Here is a 15,198-nt window from a genome sequence, read left to right as displayed (position 1 = left end):
CCATTTGCAGTTCTACAAAGATTCACTGGTATTAGTAGATGGTTAACAAACGATGAACAACTCTCGTCTGTAAAGTATGAGTAAATATAATAGTTAAGTGTTAGTTATTAGCTTAAGCATGTTATTGGGACGTTATTCTAAAGTTGCAACTATTCCTCATTTACTAAAAGTTAATAAATGAAAAATAGCTGCAACTTTAGAATAACGTCCCAATAACATATATACACTATTAACTGATACTTAACAAGTCTTTATTAAGTAATTTACTAACAGCTTGTTCATGATCTTTTAATAATTTATGAGGTATAGTTATAAATCATTAAAATACAGTTAAGAAGTCATTTACAACTTGTCAACTAACGGCTTGTAAGTTATCCATTGCCCATCTATAAGGCACAGTTGTAAATAATTAACAAACTATTAACTTTTATTTAACAAGTCATTTAAAATTTGTTAACTAACAGTTTATTAATGGTCTAATAACTAGTTATAACGGATAGTTATTCTAAAGTGTTACCAAACAAAGTTTTAAAAACAAATAAACAAATAAATAACAGGCTGAGAACGTGGTAAGATCTGAAAACATTGTAAAAATCAGGCAGCTTTTCCTTTTCTGCATTGCTTTTGAAAACACTGCAGTTGGGTTCAGGAAAGGCAGAGGGTGGGGGCAGTGGCGCCCTCAGAAAGTTTTCTTAGGGGTGCCCAGAAGAGGGCACACTAAATCTTGGGGTGGCCCAAAAAAACGTATTCAGTGTAATGTTATATTTAGTTTCTTTTGAATAAAATAAAGTTGTTTTAGTTCATTTAATGAATTACTCTTTAAATATCACAATTTATTCCTTAAAAGGAATTTAAGCGAAAGTTCCATAAAAAAGCGAAAACATTAAACAATGCAAATCAAAATGACCTAATTCCCAGCCCTGTTAAGTAACGTAACACATTTAGTATTTAACTATAAAAGTCAACAGAGAACATAGAATACTTCATCACTTAAGTGAAGACATAAATGTGACATACATACCCGTTAAAGTTTCTTAAGAAATTGCTATGCTGCCTGTTGAAGGTGCATGTGTGCATGCTGTCAACGATGATTGGGAAGGGGCAGTGAATCAGCTACGTCAGAAACAGCAATCAATCCACAATATTTAGTGGCTGCATTTTTTTATTTTTTATTATTGAAATATTGTGAATTCTTGTAATTACACTGACATGAATATCAAGAGCAAAATCATATTGTGACCACAGGGGTGGCCAGAGTTTACACAGGGGTGGCCTTGGCGTGTGATCTCAAAAAGCATAAGCAGCAGCCTCCAGCAACAACTGACGTGATGATCGTAGGGCTCTGTTCGGTTTATGAACCTTTAAAATCCCAGATAAATATAAAGGTGCAAGATAATTAACTGCATTAAAAACAAACAAAAGTAGTCTAAAATAAATTCTGAGCCTAACGGGTAGCCAGTGAAAAGAGTAAAGAAGAGGTGTAATGTACTCGCATTTGCGACTATGCGAAATTGAATATTCGCAAATTGAAACTGTCAGTCCAGATATCAGAGTAAAGTTCAATTTAGTTCAGTTCAGTGTGGTTTAAATTTCACTGCTGAAAGTCCAAACACTGAAGAGCAAATTCATCGATGCGCAGCTCCACAAGTTCTAAACCAAGCAAGCCGGTGGCGACAGTGGCGAGGAACAAAACTTCACCAATTGACGAAAGTGAAGGAAAAGACCTTGTGCACTGCAAAAAATGCTTTTCTTACTTAGATTTTTTTGTCTTGTTTCTAGTCCAAATATCTCAAAACTCTTAAATCAAGTGGAATTTTCTAGACAAGCAAAACATACTGTCTTGTTTTAAGATATAATATGCCAAAATTAAGTGAGTTTTCCTTAAAATAAGTTAAATAATCTGCCAATGGGGTAAGCAAAATAATCTTATGTCAAAAGGAAAAACAAGATTAATTTGCTTACCCCATTGGCAGATTATTTAACTTGTTTTAAGGAAAACTCACTTAATTTTGGCATAATATTTCTGAAAATAAGACAATATGTTTTGCTTGCCTAGAAAATGCTTCTTGATATAAGAAATATTAGATATTTGGACTAGAAATAAGAAAAAATATAAGTAAGAAAAGCATTTTTTTGCAGTGTGAGAAACCAGGCTCAGTTGGGCATGACTATTTCTCCATATTCTCAAATAGTCAGTATTTTATTTGAACCTATTGCTCAGGAAAAATACATAGTTATTATAAATACACTAAATTAATTACAAAGGACACATTTAATATATGCGCAAAATACCATAGAATACCACATTTAAAAATGAAGTGAATCTGTATAATTTGTTTTTTCTTCTACTTCTTTCACCACAGAGAGAGCATGTGCTAACACCACTGTAGACATTACTAATGAGTGCAGTAATGTGAATTACAGTATACGCCTCTGGCTCTTCTCATTATAAATACATATGTATCATCACAGCAGACTGGGGTGCACCGAAAAAAAGCATCTTTGCTTATTGCAAACTAACACTGCTGAAAATGTAAGCAAATGTTTCACACAATTTTTCCAGCAGTTAAGCATAATCCCAGCGTCGGCTGCACCAACAGAGCCCAAAGCTGCTAGTTAACAACATCAAGTTACAGAATGCATGAAATCTGTCTTCCTCATTTGAATTCCAGTGTCAAGTTAAGGCTTCGACTATGATTTGAAGAGAAAAGTGGAATGTGAGAAATATGGGTCTGTCACATGCAACTTGTCTGTTGTTATCTGTGCATAAGTCTGAAAGTATAGCTGCGCTTTTCCAAATATAGTCAGATGAGTGGGTGTCCACTGAAGTCGACTCTGTCCTACTTATTCAAATCGGGACATCCAAACGCACACTGCTACGTTGCTTGTCATGTCCTTTTCAAGCTGTCCCATCAGAAGAGCTTGTCCCAATGAGAACAACAGCAAGATCAAGACCTTGTCTGCATAGGTAGAGTCACAACTTAAAGGCCAAATGTTCACATAAATAAACTGAGAGTTGGCAGAAATCCAGCAAAGAACAATGAAGCACTTTCACGCCAGCAAAAGCTACAGTATTGCAGGATTGCTTTTATATTGCTGTTATACAACGATTACAAAGACGTTCATCACTATCAGAAATAAGAATACAAAAGCTGTCATGACTCACTACCATTTCAAAAGTTGTCTACCTTTTAGATACTAATATGTAGACTTTCTCTATCAACGTGGACCCGTGGAGTACAAATTTTGTCTCTTTTGTAAAGGTACAGTTTTGTGCAAAAGTTTGTGCATCCGGGATAATTTTCATAACTGTAAACAGACTGCTGGCGTTTAAAAATCAGCAATTTTTTTGGATATATTTTATACCCTAGGGAGAAAGCAACATTTCAGTTTTGACACAAAATTTATTTAATCAACAGATGCAATGCAATTTAAGTCATAACAAAAACAGACAGGTGCAAAACTTTGGCCACCTCAACAGAATAGTAACTTCAACATTTTGTAGAGGCACTTTTTGCTGTAATATAAGCTTGTAGACGTTTCTTATAGCCAAGGATAAGTCCATGAATTCTTGCTGAAGGCATTTTCGACCATTCTTCCTCCAAAATTTCTCCAGTTCAGTCAGGTTTGATGGGTGCAATGTAAACGGCTCTTTTCAAAACAATCCATAGATTTTTAATGATGTTCTAGTCTGGGGACTGAGATGGCCATTCTAGAACATTGTATCATGTCTGAGCATGAATTCCTTGGTAGACCGGGAACTGTGCTTTGGATAATTGTCCTGCTGAAACATCCAACCCAGGTATAACGTCAGCCTCTTGACTGATTCCTGAACATTGTTCTTCAGAATCTGCTGATACTGGGCGGAATCCATGCAACCTTTAACTCTGACAAGATTTCTAGTACCAGTGCTTGCCGCACATCTGCACAGCATGATGGATCCTCCACCATATTTTACAGTAGGGAGCATGTTCTTCTACTGGAATGCTGTGTTCTTTTTCCGTCATGCAAAGTGTTTATGGTTGTGGCATCTGCCCACAGTATATTTTTCCAAAATGAGTCAGCTTTGTCATACCTTAATTGACTCTACTTGTTGCAGAATGCAGACAAGGCTTTTTCCACATTGCCTTTTATTAAGCTGTTCTTTGTTCTAAGAGTGTGCTGAACTGTGGAACGATGTTCAATGACATTATTAGCAGCAAGATTTTCCTGAAGCTCTTTGGAGGTGGTCTGTGGTTTTTCTGTGACCATTCTTCGTGAAAGGCCTTTGCCTTTTAGATATTTTTCTAGGTCTAGCACATTTTTCCTTCACAAGAACGGTTCCTGTGGCCTTCCATTTTCTTACTATATTTCTGACTGTGGAGATAGAGACTTTAAACCTTTGTGATGGCTTTCAGCATCATTCTGCTAATTCATGTTGATGAATTATCCTAGGTTTTAGGCCATTTGGAAGTTCACTTAAGGTTACAATGTTGCTACTTTCAGGTTCACAATAAGCAGAAGCACAACTAGCAATCAGTTATCCTAAATATCTCCTTTCATGATTGGTTTCACCTGTGTTAGGATTGTTAAGATTCACTGTGTCGCTCAAATTAATTTTCTGTTTTAATCTATCAGCATTAAGTGACTCCAGGTTTTGAAATTCAAACAAAAGAGAGGGTGCCGAAACTTTTGCATAGCCTAATTTTCAGTTTCAATTTAATTTCACACATCTCGTTACTGCTACACTACGTATTTTTGTCTGAAAAACATGACTTTCTAGAAACTGAATGGCATTTCACCGTGATCTTCTTTTATAAAGAAAAGGATATAATTAATATATAGGATATAATTATATAAGTTTTTCAAACTTATAATTAAAGTCACTTATGGTCACCAAGGCTGCTTTTATTTGATTTAATTTAAAGAAAAAACAATTGATCTTGTCCACTACTAAGTGAATGTATTTTTTTTAAGTACTAGAGAACTTCTTGCAAAAAAATGGCTCATTTAGATAAAGTTAACCAATTTAAAGAAGTTTAAATGCAAAAAAACATTTATTATTAATACAAATTATATGACAAAGCCTTAATTTAACATTAATCTCAGATGAATTTGAGTATACAGTAAATTTCAGATTAAGTTTAACCAAGTTGAACTTGCAAACTTCTGGTCCAGCTGGGCAACCTTCTTGCTGTGAGGCGACAGTGATAACCTCTTAGCCCCTGTGGTGCCCAAGTTAAGCCAGTTAGATTTTAATTTTTTTGAATTTTTTTAACAATGTGCACATCTTTCTCTAAGTTTAACCAGTTAGTTTTGTAACTAATTAAAATATTAATTAATTTTGATATTCAGTTTTCTTAGCAAAATGGTTTTAGTGATATTTATTGTATCTGTTACCAAGACAAGACAAAGTTTAATACTTGCAGTCTCCTGCTGTTTAAAAAGAGTGCTGATGCAGTTTGTTGAGGTTCCAGTTGATCTTTGCTAAAGTTGGTGAGAGAGAACAGGTTTGAGGATGTTTGATGAATGGAAAGACAAGGTCAGAGCCTGGCACAGCTTGGAGTGTGGTTGAAAAAGACATGGGTCTACATCTTCTGTGATCTCTGCATAGGAACTCTCAGGGTGGCAGCCTTGGTTACCAGCTTTCATAAGGATGGTATTGGAACTCCCAGAAGCTGAGATGATCAATGAGAAAGTTACATTCCCAAATAAAATTTTACAACCATTTGTTCCTAGGCTTGTTAATTTGCATATGCATTCTGCGTGAGTGCTGATGATGAAACGTTTAAAGTTTCTTAAAAATGTTAATATGTTGCACGCATATTAGCATAAAATGTAAACAATCTTACACCAAATTGGCTCTGCAGAGACATCAAACATGAACTATCTATGATCTTGTTTAACTGTGATAAGTCAAGGATACACTCTGGGAAAATTTACGACCCTTCTGTTATGTTAGGGATGAAAACATCCACTGAATTAAACTGTAAAAATGCACGAGATAAATAATAATAATAATTATTATTATTATTTATTTATTTATTTTTTTGTTTATTTTTTGTTGCATAAATTAACCTTTTTTACCTTTTTTACCTTTTATCAAATTCTTGGACATGTGAAACAATACTACCTTTAATTCAATGTTTTTCCCCCTAATTTACTGTTGGTGGCTGTTTTTGCCTCATTGACTTTCTATTATAACAACATTTTTTAATTACAAAACCATGACACCATATAATCATGCGTTTTTGATTGTTTGTGGTTTTCTCTGTTGGGAAGAGTAATTTTTTTGTTGTAATTTTTGCTGTTGATCATCAGTTGGCAGCATTATCCCTTTAGATAGGCTTGTGCAAAAAAGCTTAGTTTCTCGATTTTTTGAAGTATAACAACAAATTAAAGTGTGTGTATGTGTGTCTGTGCGTGTGAGAGTGTAAGAGTGACCTTTATGCACTTGATGTGTCTGAAAAAAACTAAATGTGCATCTCAGCTCTCAGAACTACATGGAGTAAACAAAACAAAGACTGTGTATTTACAGTATGCACCATCAAATGTGGTTATAATGGTAGTCAATGGGGCAAATACAGCCACCAACAGTAAATTAATAGAGAAAAAATGAAAAACTAACAATGCATCAAATCCAATTATTCACTAATCATTCACATGTCCATGACTGTGATAAAAGCAAAAAAAAAAATAATAATTTAAAAATCCAATTCACAATTAAGTTATTTTGTGTGTTTGTCACAAGCATTTGTGAAATTGGCAATTAAAAGAGTTTATTAGTTAATTTTTCTTAACAATTTAGTAGTTTTGATCAAGGCTGAGGTTGATTAACAGATATGCAAAATAAATAAATAAATAAATATAAATATATATATATATATATATATATATATATATATATATATATATATATATATATATATATATATATATATATATATATATATATATATATGCTGCATTTTTACAGCAGTTTAATTCAGTGGATGTTTTTATATGTAACATAACAAAAGGATAGTAAATATGAACAGTGCACAGGGGTTAAAATTTATTTCCAGTAATATTACAACACAGAACAGTAATACATGAGCAAGAGCCTTGTTGCAAATATGTGAGTACACATAGAGAGGGAATAAAAGATCACATTAAAAAGCATAAGTATTAAGTTGGGTTGTATAGGAGCATGACCAACAGAACAGCACATTCCTTTATATTTCATCTTTGCAATCGGATTACACACTGACAGTGGCTCTTGGGATGGGGGAAGCTGACTGTGCATTATTTGTTAAATAAAGCAAAATAAATGGTGCTGTGTGTCAACAAAGTTGAGAACCGGGTTAGTAACTGTACTGTGGTGTTAATAACTGTACTATGGACTGGGTTTCTGGTGACTGCTGCGATCAGATACTACACCAAAGTTGGCAACTCAAAGGGTTACAGACTGTACTAAAAAGCTGAGAACTGTGGGCAGAGTGAAATTACGGTTGTTTTCCAGGAGAAATAACTAAATGAAAAGGTGGCCGGAAATGTGTCTGAAAGATGGGAGACTCCCAGGAAAAACATGAGTGTTTGCAGGTATGCTCCAGGAGTGCTGCTCAAATTAGAGCAACTTTTGTAACTACTGAATGAAGATATTCAGTGAATGGAGCTATTCGGCCTACACATTGTAATAAATCCTGTTTTATGTAGAGTATCTTTCCAAACATATGCCAGATATTCTTTAAGATTCACAAGTAGTAAGGTGATCTAAACAACACTGCACAAAGAAAAAAAAAACATCACTCTTTTGTCAGCAGAGAACTTTTTTGGGGAAAACATCTACTGAATATTGTACATCTCAGGCAGTGTGATGGCCTATTCAGGTATCCCTCAGCTGCCTTAAGACCAGCACATCTATTTGTATCAGAGGAAATTTCACAGGCCAGTGGAGAGACTGCATCATGCCGTCTCCAGCGCTCCGTGAAATATTTCCTTGGCATCAAGAGAAACAGCACTGATGCTGAGGGGTAAACTCTGCAGATAAAGCCAATCTGGAACAAAGGCTAACTAGATGCTCCCATATGGAGCTCATGATCGATATTCGGTGACACAGCAGACACGCGGCAGTGGTATTTAGGATGATTGTGAATGGAAAATGCTAGTGGAGACTATGAAATGTCACTCTCTATTTTAATTGCAGTCATCGGAGCTTTGAAGTAAACAATGCTGGAATTTGTGTGTTTTCTGAGCTGCGACTCGGTGGCTTTGATTCAGGTCTGAGCTTAAGACATGAGGAATTTGATTTGCCATAGCTTTCTATAATGCTTAATATGTGCTGTCGGGGCGTTTGTTTACCAATATGGCAATATTTACCATGATGGCTTCTTTGTCACAAATTTGCAAGGACTAAGGTTTCCGCAGTAAGCCAATTATCCACTAGAGCTGTGTTACTCGCTGAAGCAAGGGATTGTGTTTAAACAGCCGACAGAGCTCTGTGTGTCTGTTTGTCTATTCGCTTCAAATTTTCTACAGGCAATTCAACAGTTTTACTTTAGGAGCTGGAGTTTATCAATAATCTGCTCGATGTTTGTTTATCATGTTAATGTTTGCAGAGTTCAGAATAAAGGTGTGTTTAATGTCTCAAACTCATAAAACAATAACGAGCTGGAAATCATCTAATGCAATATAGACAGTTTGTGATATAAATTAAAATATAAATATTGTCTACATTTTTAGAAAATAACCTAACTATTGTAACTATTATATAACTATTAACAAAATGCAATTATTTTTTGCAATTATCACTGTTGTTACTAAAATAGTTATATTTTTAGTTAATTATTTCATTTTATTTCCTTTTTATTATATTTCGGTACAGCGGAATGAACTGCCAACTTATCCAGCATTTGTTTTACGCAGAGGATGCCCTTCCAGTTGCAACCCATCTCTGGGAAACATCCATACACACTTATTCACACACATACACTACGGACAATTTTAGCTTACCCAATTCACCAATAGTCTTTGGACTGTGGGGGAAACCGGAGCACCCGGAGGAAACCCACGAGAACGCAGGGAGAACATGCAAACTCCACACAGAAACGCCAACTGACCCAGCTAAGGCTCAAACCAGCGACTTTCTTGCTGTGTGGCAACAGCACTACCTACTGCGCCACTGTTTTAAAATTAAATTAAATGATAATAAATTCTGGTTCACTAGTTCGAGCCTCGGCTGGGTCAGTTGGCATTTCTGTGTGGAGTTTGGATGTTCTTGTTGGATGGGCTGCTGCTGGAAAGGCATTCACTTCGTAAAACATATGGTGGATAAGTTGGCGGTTCCTTGCGCTGTGGCGACTTCAGATTTATAAAGGGACTAAGACAAAAATTAAATTAAATTAAATTAAATTAAATTAAATTAAATTAAATTAAATTAAATTAAATTAAATTAAATTAAATTTTTGTCTTAGTCCCTTTATAAATCTGGAGTCGCCACAGCGCAAGCAACCGCCAACTTATCCACCATATGTTTTACGAAGTGAATTTAAATTGATTTTAATTAAAATTTTTAAATTTAATTTTAAATTTTGATTTAATTTAAAAAATCACTCTTGGCAAAATTAAAAAGTATAGGCAAATTTTCAGGATTAAATCATAGATGCAAGCCCTGATAAATAGTCTTGGTTTTATACACTTACTGGTCACTTTATTAGGTACAACTTACTAAAACCGGGTTGGACCTTCTTTTGCCACAATCCTCCATGCCATAGGTTCAACAAGGTACTGGACATATTCCCCAGGGATTTTGGTCCATATTAGCATGATAGTTTTAAGAAGCCATTCTGAGATGATTCACGCTTTATCACATGGCGCGTTATCCTGCTGGAAGTAGCCATCAGAAGATGGGAACACTGTGGTCATAAAAGGATAGACATGGTCAGCAACATTTCTCAGGTGGGCTGTGGTGATGACATGATAATCAATTGGTGCTAATGGGCCCAAAGCATGCCAAGAAAATATCCCCTACACCATTACACCACCAGCAGCCTGAACCGTTGATACAAAGCTGGATGGATCCATGCTTTCATGTTGTTGATGCCAAATTCTGACCCTACCATTCGACGATCTTGATGAACCTGTGCAATTGTAGTCTCAGTTTCCTGTTCTTAACTGACAGGAGTGGCACCCAGTGTGGTCTTCTGTAGCCCATCTGCCTCAAGGTTCAACGTGTTGTGCGTTCAGAGATGCTCCTCTTTATACCTCGGCTGTAATGTGGTTATTTGAGTTGTTGCCTTTCTATCAGCTCGAACCAGTCATTCTTCTCTGACCTCTGGCATTATAAAGGCATTTGCACCCACAGAACTGCCGCTCACTGGATATTTTCTCTTTTTCGGACCATTCTCTGCAACCCCCTAGAGATGGTTGTGTGTGAAAATCCCAGTAGATCAGCCGTTTCTGAAATACTCAGACCAGCCCGTCTGGCACCAACAACCATGCCACGTTCAAAGTCACTCAAATCACCTTTCTTCCGCGTTCTGATGCTCGGTTTGAACTCATCTTGACCATGTCTGCATTCCTAAATGCATTGAGCTGCTGCCTTGTGATTGCCTGATTAAAAATTTACATTAATGAATAGTTGGACGTGTACCTATTAAAGCGGCCGGTGAGCGTATGTTGCTGCATTATTCTCATGTTGACACATAAGCGTTTAGAAACAATGTCTAAATTGCATTTTTGGTAGCAGTCTGATTGAAGTAGATGTTTATTAAAGTACGGGACATAAAAGACAGCACATACATCTAATAAAACTATTATAAAGATGGCCCTAAAAACTATTAAAAATAATAAATCTTCCTGGCAGATACTGTTACTAACAACAAAAACAAAATTAATTGCCATGTATTCTGATGAAAATACGCCTCATTTTTCATAATCACATTTTTCAGGCTTCATAGATACAGAGATGTCATGAGAGGGGAAAGCAATTTTTCTGAGTCATATTAACATTGTCATACTTATTCATGCTATATGGTTAATAAGCATGCAGTCATCACAGCTGTGGTTCATTATATTCTTCCCGTGGGAGATAATAATTAAAACTTTCTAAATCCTAAACTACTGCGTGAAACAGACGCTACGCACGTCATTGATTTCACCTGAGAATTATTCTGAGAAGACATCTGTCAAACAAACTTCATCTAACTGCCAGTTTCTCATCCTGAAAATCAAAAGTGAAATAAGTTGTGTACTTATTATTACTCAGCCCTTGTTAAAATGTTACCAAACACCATCATGTAATCCTTCAGTGCTTCTAAATGTTTGGGAGGAATACATAAATTGGTGTTAGATATTTCAATATATAGTATATCTATATATATAGATATACAAAACTTGTCATGGGTAAAATGGTTTATTTTTCTCTTCTTTTGCTTTATAATATACTGACAAATCTCTATTTTTAACGTGCTTTTTGCTTCTTTTGTTTAGATTGACTATTAATGCAGAGTGCCAGCTTCAGCTTCATAACTTTCCCATGGATGAACACTCCTGCCCCCTCATCTTTTCCAGCTGTGAGTATCCTTTCATTAACCTTCACAGATTCAAAGCTTTATCTCTTCCTTTCATTTCTCATAGTTATGGATGTTTTGATTGTCATTGTCATTTGGTTGTTAACAATAAAGGGACAGTTCACCCCCAAAAAAATGAAAAGTTACTCCTCATTAAGGGTTTCCAAAGCTTTAAAGAGAGGTCTGGCTGCAGACTTGGTGCAGATGCAATCTAAGCTGACTTTTTATGTGCTCACCTAACCCTACCCCTCACAGTGTCGTAACTAGCTCCACTGAGTGCATTGTGTCTGACAATGCATCTGTGAGCAATGCAATCTCAGCTTGCATCACAAATGTTGCATCCAGATATAATTGAAACCTTTATGATATTCTTTATTCTGCTGAACACAAAAGAAGATATTTTGATAAAAAGCTAAAAACCAGTAACCATAGACTTCCATAAAAGGAAAAACTAATATTATGGAAGTCAATGGTTACAGGATTCCAGCTTTCTTCAAAATATCTTCTTTTGTGTTCAACAGAAGAAGAAAAAAATCAAACAGGTTTAGCTGAAGTAATGGATGAGAAAATAATGACAGAATTTTCAGTTTTGGGTGAACTATCCAGGCCCGTGGCCAGAGGGGGTTTGGGTGGTTTCAAAAGAATTTGTACCATCCATGAGCTCATTTGTCTTATTTTGACTGTTAAATCATCATAAATAGTGAAAATAATCTAATGAAAAGGCTTTAAGACCAAACGGAATCCTCTGTTGGCTGGCTCTTCGATGTGACTTCAGCTGATCAGTTTTGGTCAATGCTAACAAATATTCTTCACATCCAGCTGTGCAAGAAAACATACAATACACAATGTAAGAGATTCCTTTCGCTACTTTATTGTTTTTAAATAGAGAAAACATTTTACAAGTAACTTTTATTTTAAATCTTGGACCTTATTCTTGAAAGAAAAAAGACCAATAAAAGGTGTGAAGCATCAAAAAACGCCCATATTAAAATCAATTTGAACTCTAATTTGGCTATAATTGTTATCCATGAATTTTCAAATGTACTTTTTTTAAAAGAGAGGTTAGAAAAATCATGAAGCTTTACATTATTATTATTATTATTATTATTATTATTATTATTATTATTATTATTATTATTTAGGGGTTTTTTTTACATTCAAATGCCAAATTATGACTGAGAACAGTCAAATGTACTGGCCAGTTTGCTATTTGCCTATTAAATAACAATAGACCACAGTTTTTTTATTTAAAACATTAATAGATTCTTTTTTTTTCTGCTAAAATGCAGTATTTAAATCTCATAATTAAATAGAACATGAGGTGAATAACTGCAAAAAGGTCCGCTTCTAGAAAAAAAAAGAACCACCCTTTTGACCAGGTCGGCTATAGGCCTGCTATCCTATAATGCAAGGAACCATGCAAAAATAAGCATTGGTAATCTGCTTAGTTATCATTAGTTGCATTATTTATATCTGTATTATTGGTGTTATTATTGGTATTATTGCCACTGTAGTGTTCATTTCACCTGAAAACGGCACTATGTATTTGGCTATATAAGTAAATTTTGCAATATTTCTTATAGTCATGGGAAACAATGCAATCATGTATGGCAGTTTTCATAATGCATTTATATTTAGTGTTGCATAAGCAACTTTGATCTTTTTATATGCTCAAAGCAGTTTGCTCGATTGTCTTCTTATGCAGTAAATGTGCAGTTTAAAAAACAAAATGGCTTAGATTGTTGGTGAAATATTCTGAAAGTCCTCTGTAGCCATTGGTTTTGATGTATGATTTGTATTTTACCACATTTCTTCCATAATAACAGCACTAATACATTTCTAAAAAGTAAACCAGACCTATTGTAAAAGCAGTTCAAGCTATATTTGATAATATTTCACATGTGAAACACGCATTTGGAGGCAATCCAAAAATGTAGATTAATTTAAAGCTGAGGAAGGGAGGAAATAGCTTGTGAGAAATGAAATTTGGCGCACACAAAAATACTAACATATTACATATGAAAAATAAATCAGGAGAAGTAAAGAAAATGACCCCTTTAACTGAGAAAGACTATCAGAAGTGATATTTAGACTGTAAAATTGGATTTTCTGGATAGCATTGCAAGTGCACTGTTCTGAGAGCAGACGCAGCATTGCTGTAGGGAGTGTGTCACAGCTAATTAGGATTTCACGCTTTATAAAGTAATATCTAATTTCTGCTCTCCATATATTCTCTTACATTGAAACTAAGCCGGGGATTTCATTGTATGTATACACCAAGGGCACAGCTAGGCTGGTAATTACTCTGCATGTCCGATGGGCTCTTGAAGCCTGGCTTCATTAGTAGGGTGTCATGAATGGCATTACTCAAGGGTGATGGGTAATAGGTGATGCATCTGTGGTGTTAAGAGTCCAGGCAAGGAAGGACGTAGGAAAATTGGAAAAGTTTGTGTCCCTGCGTAATATGCTTTCTCACTTCCGATTCTCACCCAGCCTTTGTTTCTACCTTAATACAGATATCAGGGCTTTCTAACAAGTTTTTTTTTAATACTCATTTACGGTGCCATGCTCTGTATGTCATCCTGTTCCAACACCTATTTGCAAAACCCTTTTTCAACAATACACTAACTGACAAAAGTTTTGTCGTTGATCCCAGTTGTAAGCACAACAAATAATAACTTGAATTCTAGTTAATCATTTGGAAAAGTGGCAGAAGGTAGACTTTTTTTTTTAAGTGAATCGTCTGTTACACTGCATCCCAGTCATCACAAATACTTCAGAAGACCTATTGGAACCCACATGGACCCAAGATTCTTACAGAAATCAGTCAAGTTTTTGAATGAAAAAAAAATTATGGTTTGTGGTTACATTCGGTATGGTGGTATACGAGAGATTTGCAGATTGGATGGGAACATCAACAGCCTGAGGTAAGACAATTGTGCTGCCAATTACTGTACATTACAAACCCCACAGGCTCATACTTCAGCCTCAACATCAAAGTTCCTGAAAGCAGAGAAGGTCAAGGTCCTCCAGGATTGGCCAGCCCAGTCACAAGACATGAACATTATTAAGCATGTCTGGGGTAAGATGAAGGAGAGAAGGTGTTAAAGATGAATCCAACAAAACCTGGTGAACTCTGGGAGTCCTGCAAGAACGCTTTCTTTGCTGTTCCAGGTGACTTTATTAATAAGTTATTTGAGTCATCGCAGAGATGTATGGATGCAGTCCTCCAAGCTCATGGGAGTCAATCAGAATATTAATTCTTTTTTCACTGCACAGTGACTTTATATACTATACTTATTACTGTTAAGTGACAAGACTTTTGTCTGAGCAAAGTCAAACCTTACTGACCTAATTAAATTATTAAAAATCAAGGCATGATCATATTTTATTTAGGTAAAATAAGTGTAATCTTGACGCCTTTGCCTTTCATATAAGCCACTTCTGAAACCAAATGATCAACTAGAACTCAAGCTATTAGACTTTTGTCAGGTAGTGTATATTTAATACAGTTCATGAGGCAAAGTGTTGTTCAAAAATCTGTTTTATTTAGAAAATGACACTCTAAGAAACGTTTTGCTTTTTTTTTTTATTCCCAGCGATTGCATTATTAAAGATTTAGTATTGTGTCTAATAAGCTATTGAATATTGATAGTTGCCTTTGTTTGTG

At 35.3% G+C, this 15,198-nt stretch overlaps 1 protein-coding gene across 9 annotated transcripts in view; it reads left to right on the top strand.

Annotated features, from left to right (window-relative positions):
- Positions 1-15,198, top strand: part of gabrg3 (gamma-aminobutyric acid type A receptor subunit gamma3) — a 234,214-nt gene that overhangs the window by 173,904 nt on the left and 45,112 nt on the right. For all 9 annotated transcript variants that reach the window (XM_009302568.5, XM_073954342.1, XM_073954346.1 and 6 more), the window contains one exon: positions 11,449-11,531. In XM_009302568.5, coding sequence (XP_009300843.1) covers positions 11,449-11,531 — 83 coding nt within the window. The remainder of the gene's footprint in view (positions 1-11,448; positions 11,532-15,198) is intronic.

This window comes from Danio rerio, chromosome 6 (genome assembly GCF_049306965.1).
Source record: "Danio rerio strain Tuebingen ecotype United States chromosome 6, GRCz12tu, whole genome shotgun sequence".
NCBI lineage: Eukaryota > Metazoa > Chordata > Actinopteri > Cypriniformes > Danionidae > Danio > Danio rerio.
This window is presented reverse-complemented; position numbering and strand designations above follow the sequence as displayed.